This window comes from Hylobates moloch, unplaced genomic scaffold (genome assembly GCF_009828535.3).
Source record: "Hylobates moloch isolate HMO894 unplaced genomic scaffold, HMol_V3 SCAFFOLD_8, whole genome shotgun sequence".
NCBI classification, from domain to species: Eukaryota; Metazoa; Chordata; class Mammalia; order Primates; family Hylobatidae; genus Hylobates; species Hylobates moloch.
In genome coordinates this window covers 31,319,269-31,325,629 of record NW_026652283.1, presented here as the reverse complement: position 1 = coordinate 31,325,629, position 6,361 = coordinate 31,319,269, and the positions used below count along the sequence as shown (strand labels likewise).

The following is a 6,361-nucleotide window of genomic DNA, read 5'->3' as shown; positions in this document are numbered from 1 at the left end:
TTTTATTTTTATTTTTATTTTTTGAGACAGAGTCTGGCTCTGTCTCCCAGGCTGGAGTGCAATGGCGCCATCTCAGCTCACTGCAACCTATGCCTCCAAGCAATTCTCCTGCCTCAGCCTCCTGAGTAGCTGGGATTACAGGCATGTGCCACCACGCCCAGCTAATTTTTGTATCTTTTAGTAGAGATGGGGGTTTTGCAAAGTTGGTCAGGCTGGTCTCGAACTCCTGACCTCGTGATCTGCCCGCCTCAGCCTCCCAAAGTGGCATGAGTCACCGTGCCCAGCCATTTATTCTTTAATGATTTTGAAAACAATGACAAAGCCTTGGACATATAATGTCAAGTGCACTCTTCATTATCTAGTTTGAATTTTTATTTCTGAAGATATTTTTGCTGTCTGTGGTCATCTTTTCTTCCTTTTGTAGTATCCTCTGCTGCATTCAAATTCTTTAAAGAAGACCTATTTGTGTCACTTTAACATCAAAATTTGTCTTGATATGTAGCTTATATTTTGTTTCTGCTTCTTTTACTTTTAGATATAAAACATATGGAAATCTACTCATTTTACACAGATACCTCCATTGTATACACGAAGTATATGTGTTATTAAACTTCTGTTTTACAGAGATAAATTTCATATATATAAAATATATGTATAACTTAAAAGTAAAATGAGCATTCACGTTTTGGTCACAGATTTTTTTTTAAAAAAATGGAATGTGTCTTTGATGCCCTGAACACAGCTACTTTTCTATTTATTTACTGAGCACTTAAGTTGGTTTTCTGATTCTAATCGACATTTTTCTGTTATTGACTTTCTCTACATGGTTTTGTATCTCTTTCATTTTGTTGACATTATGTCAGCAAAGATCTCTAGATGTCTTCTTCAGAGTCTTTAAATCATCACACATCTCTCTACCCCTTTCTTTTTTCTAAAACTGCCTGTTTCCTTTTTCTCCTCAACTCAGAGATTAAAGATGTTTCCTTACTTCTCTTTTTCTACATTGAATGATCTCCTCGATGCTTTTTGTGTGTACTTTTTTCTTCTTATAGACTGTGGCCAATGGGTATCAAAATGTATTTTTGTGTCTTTTTCAAATGTATGTGTTTTACTTTTTTGTCTTGGTTACTCATCTCTGGGTTATGGCTTATATTTAGTAATAGGTTATTTTATCTTAGCATACCAACATGGATATGAATCGTTTATTTACAAAAAGTGTATGGTTAGGCCAGGTGTGGTGGCTCACACTTGTAATCCCAGCACTTTGGGAGGCCAAGGTGGGTGGATAGGTGGACGCCTCTAGTCCCAGCTACTAGGGAGGCTGAAGCAGGAGAATGGCTTGAACCCGAGAGGCGGAGCTTGCAGTGAGCCGAGATCATGCCGCTGCACTCCAGCCTGGGCGACAGAGAGAGACTCCATCTCAAAAAAATAAAAAAACTAAAAAATTTAAAAAAGAGATAAAAATAAGTTTTTAGAATTTACTATTCAAAATTTGCAAAACTAAATAAGAGTAAAATAAATTTACATTTTGTCCCTAGATAAAGACAAAAACATTGTGTGGGAAAGCTGGAGTTGAGGACGAACGAGATTCTGAGAATAAAAATCCCTGGTACATAGCTAAAATTTCAGAGTCAACTTCAGATTTTCAAGGGCTGTAAAGTAGGCAACCTCAAGCCACCGTCTCCAACAGACAAAAGGAACCAGGTAATATCTGTGTTCCAGGGAGAAAGAATAGAAAATTGGCTGAGTTCCATGATTGACAAAACTTAGTGGGAAGGAGGGATCTGGAAGGTGGGAGGGTGGAGGGATACCGGGCTTGGGGGGTGGGGAGGGGCTGTGCTTCCGCCTCCTCCTCCTACTGCCCCTCCCCCTCCCACTGCCCCTCCCCAACAAAGGAGCCCTTTGTGATGTGAAGGCCCCAGCTCTGTGACACAGGCCTGGGCCCCAGTCCCTAGTCTCCATGGGGATTCCCAGAGCTCAGTTGCTTGAAAGCAATGCGCCTATTCACATGGAGAATCTTCCCTTTCCTCTAAAATTACTTAGAGCCTCATCGCTAAACGCCCCCAGCCCCACACCATGGGTGTTGGATATCTTCCTCACCTTGGTGTTTGCCCTGGCATTCTTCTTCCTATTACTCCCCTACTTATCTTACCTCCGTTGTGACGACCCACCCTCACCATTGCCTGGGAAGAGAAAGGTAAGGAGCCCTCAGTCCGGACCCACAGGGCTTGATTCCTTTCTTTTTATTATTAGTTCCACTTTTCCAAATCCAGTGGAGAGACTTCTGCGATGGGAAGTCTCAGGAGAGACCAGAACATCATTCCAGGGAGAGGCAGGGCAGCCAGGGGTTGGTAGGGGTAGATCGTGTACAGGGATTTCCATCCCAAGATCTCAGTCCATCTGTGGGGGAGCGCAGGAGGCGTGAAGGCAAAATCAAACCCGTGGGCTCAGCGGCCAGGACCGGTCATGAGATGGGGGAGGTCTCTGGTCATGAGACAGGGGAGGTCTCTGTCCGAGGCCAGGCCCTGAGCCCTGGCTCATCAGCCCCTTCCTGGGGCAGGTGGCTCGGGGCCCAACCTCCTTTGTGTGGGGTGATATGAGGCCTGTGCTGGGCCCTCGAGGGCCTCCCACTGGGGCCTGGCGTCTCTTCTGGTCTCCTGGGAAGCAGAATCCTACCTGACAGCTCAGTGGTGCCTGCGGGTTGGAGCCTGGGTGTTCCTGGAGCAGAGGAGCAGGGACTGATGGCGTCCATGGTGGACCTCATATTGAAAATCCGTGTGTGTGTGTGTGTGTGTGTGTGTGTGTATTTTATTTTTTGAGACGGAGCCTTGCTCTGTCGCGCAGGCTGCAGTGAAATGGAGCAATATCGGCTCACTGCAACCTTTTCTTCCCGAGTTCAAGCTATCCTCCTGTCTTAGCGTCCTGAGTAGCTGGGGATTACAGGCGCCCGCCACCACGCCTGGCTAATTTTTGTAGTTTTAGTACAGATGGGGTTTCACATGGCCAGGCTGGTCTCAAACTCCTGACCTCAGGTGATCCACCCGCCTCGGCCTCCCAAAGTGCTCGGATTATAGGTGTGAGCCACCATACCCGGCCCCCTCTTCCTGTTTCTCTAAGAAGAAAAGCAGCTTATCATCCATTTAAACATGAGTGGGAGGAAGCACACAGAGCTCCCTGAGCAAGACAGAGAGAGCCATGCGGTTCGTGAGTGCAGCGTGCTGCAGCTGGGCTGGGGACGAAGAGGGAGAGCTGGTCCTAGCTCCTCGCCATTTCTTGTCTCTCAGTGTCATCTTGTTTCCCAGCATCATCTTGTCTCCCCAAGTCATCGTGTCTCCCCACGTCATCCTGTCTCCCAGTGTCCAGTAGGGTGGAGGGGGAGGCCCAGAGGCAGGATGAAAAACATCAGTCTGAGAGGTAAGGCTCTTCCAGGGCACACTAGAGTTAATTTGATCTCATCTGTCCGGGAGGGAACTGACTCTGAAGAAGTCAGTTGAAGAAGCCTGAGGTGTGAGCTCCTAGGAAGGAAATCAGAACCCTGGGTCCTTCTCAGATTCCCTGCCGGAATGAAGGCATGGTGGGCCAGGGACTGAGCATTATCCAACAGGGGGCAGTGTGTGCGTCCTGGGGAGACCAATGCCTGCCTGGATGCGGAGGGGGGTGAGGGGGCCTCCCGTTCCCGGGGAACAGCTGTTCAACTCTGCTAAGGCTGATTCCTCTTTGAGACCACCCCAGTCCTTTCTCCCCACAGGGCGGTTGTGAGGACTATGGGGGTGGGGGGACTGTGTGTGGAAGCCCTTTGTGAATGACAAAGCCCTGTCCTCCATGCCTTGCTATTACCATCGGGGCCATGTGGCTTTGGACACAGATGGGTGGGCTCCAGGGTCTAATTCCCCATGGTCTTCCCTAAAGAAACACACTCAGCCTCCTGTGAGATCCCAGGCCCCTCCCTCACTGCCCTAACCCAGTCTGATTTCCAGCTTGTAGAGAGTGCCCCAGAGGCCTGGAGGAGACTTGGGACCTGCTTTCACAACTGCAGAGGTGAGGCACTTCCCCTTCCCTGCATCCTTCCTACCAGGGCTGGGATGCAACCCCAGGGACATAGGCAGCCTGGAACTGACCTGGGATGGGGAGGCCAAGGGGACAGAGGATGGGAGTAAAACCCTGGGGCGAGGGGTAGCAGGAGAATTGGGCGGTCAGGGTGTGGGGTGGTGGAGGGGCTGTGGCCCGAGCACCCACTCTGCCCTCCGAACCCACCTGCACCTGGCTGCAGCTTGTGCCTCCTGTCTCCTGCAGCCTCCTGGGGCCATACCTTGACAAAGGTGACTTTGGTCAGCTCTCCGGTCCAGACCCCCCAGGTAAGGTGGGCAAAAGAGCACCTGATGGAGCCTCCCGGTCCTCTCATGAGCCTATGGAAGACGCTGCTCCCATGCTCTCCCCGTTAGCTTCCCCGGATCCTCGAACCAAGCATCCTGAGGATCTGGCCTCCACCCCACCACCAGGCCCAATGACCACTTCAGTCTCCTAAGTGCCTCCCAGCCACCAGAACCTTCCCTTCTCCTAGAACGCCCTTCATCCGAGCGACCTGCACTTTTCCCTCACCCACCACACACCCCTGATCCTCTGGCCTGCTCTCCGCCTCCTCCAAATGGCTTCACTGCTCCTCGCCTGCGGGACTCCACTCTGACGACTCCATCTCACCGTGACTCAGGGGCACTTCCACTGGGCACCGTCCCTCAAAGCTTGTCTCCACGTGAGGATTTGGTGGCTTCTGTCCCAGCCATCTTAGGCCTTGGCGGCTCAAACAGTCAAGTTTCTGCCTTCTCCTGGTGGCAGGAGACTACCAGAACCTGGTGCATCTTCAACTCCTCAGTCCAGAAAGATCTTTCCCACCACCCACCAGAGACCTGTCAGATGGAATCTGGTAGACCATTTTTGCTCAGCTCTGATGGCCAGAATGTCGTGGGAATACAAGTCACAGAAATCAACATTTGAGAGGAAAAAGAAAATCACGGACGATTTCCAAAACAGCCCACAAAAGCACTTGAATTCTTTGGGGAATTTGGTTAAATCATTGGATGCTGAGCAGGACACAACCCCAAAACCCTTCTAGAACATGGGAGAAAATTCAAAATAGCTGCCCAGTCCTCAGAAGCTCTCAGATCCTAGGCTCTTGCAGGGAAGACTTCAGAAGAATTATAGCCAGCTTTTCTGGGGCCTCCCTTCTCTGCACAGCGAATCCCTGGTGGCTAATGCCTGGGTCACTGACCGGTCTTACATCCTTACATCAATGAAATATCCAATGTCTGCCCAAATCAAAGGGAGACTACCCACTGCTTTTCCAGGCCCAGCCCCTGTCCCATCTGGGGCCCGAGTCCCAACCCTTTATTTCATCCACACCCCAATTCTAGCCCACACCTATGGCTCAGGCCCATCTTCAATCCTTTCTCAGTCCTATCTCCTGCTTTTCCGTCCCCGATCAAGAACACTGGAGTAGCTTGCCCGGCATCGCAGAATAAAGTGCAAGCTCTCTCCCTACCTGAAACTCAGCACCCTGAATGGCCTTTGTTGAGGAAACAACTAAAAGGTGGGTCGGCTTTACCCTCTAGGGTCCAAAATTCTCAGGACGTCTTTAGTGTCTCCACTCCTAACCTTCCCCAGGAAAGACTGACATCCATTCTGCCTGAGAACTTTCCAGTCAGTCCTGAACTCCGGAGCAACATATTGAGAAGTGGTTCATTCAACACCAGGGCAAGATCCAAGAGTCTCTGGATCTGATGCAGCTTCGGGACGAATCGCCAGGGACAAGTCAGGCCAAGGGCAAACCCAGGCCCTGGCAGTCCTCCATGTCCACAGGTGAAAGTAGCAAGGAGGCACAGAAGGTGAAGTTCCAGCTAGAGAGGGACCCGTGAGACCCCACAAAATTCTGGGTGAGACCCCACAAAATCTATACAGGGGCATGGAAAGCTTCCCGGGGACGGTTCTGGGGGCGACCTCTGAGGAATCAGAAAGGAACTTGAGGAAGCCCTTGAGGAGTGACTCGGGAAGTGATTTATTAAGACTCACAGAGACGGATTCATATGGAAAACATCCTGAAAGCCCACATGGGCAGGAAGTTGGGCCAGACCAACGAGGGCTTGATCCCCGTGAGTATGCATCGATCCTGGCTTGCTGTGAACCAAGCTTTTCCCATGTCCAACACCAACGTGAAAACCAGCAATCTAGCACCCCCCAAAAGTGGGAAAGCCTGTGTGAACACAGCCCAGGTGCTTTCCTTCCTTGAGCCGTGCACTCAGCAGGTGCTAGGAGCCCATATAGTGAGGCTTTGGGCCAAACACAGGTGGGGTCTACCCCTCAGGGTCCT

At 50.4% G+C, this 6,361-nt stretch overlaps 1 protein-coding gene across 1 annotated transcript in view; it reads left to right on the top strand.

Annotated features, from left to right (window-relative positions):
- The first annotated feature begins 1,927 nt into the window (after positions 1-1,927).
- LOC116472406 (putative spermatogenesis-associated protein 31C2) overlaps positions 1,928-6,361 on the top strand; it is a 7,542-nt gene continuing 3,108 nt past the window's right edge. The window contains 5 exon segments of the mRNA XM_058442785.1: positions 1,928-2,197; positions 3,285-3,414; positions 3,978-4,038; positions 4,294-4,517; positions 4,520-4,850. Coding sequence (XP_058298768.1) covers positions 1,961-2,197; positions 3,285-3,414; positions 3,978-4,038; positions 4,294-4,517; positions 4,520-4,850 — 983 coding nt within the window. The 5' untranslated portion in view covers positions 1,928-1,960.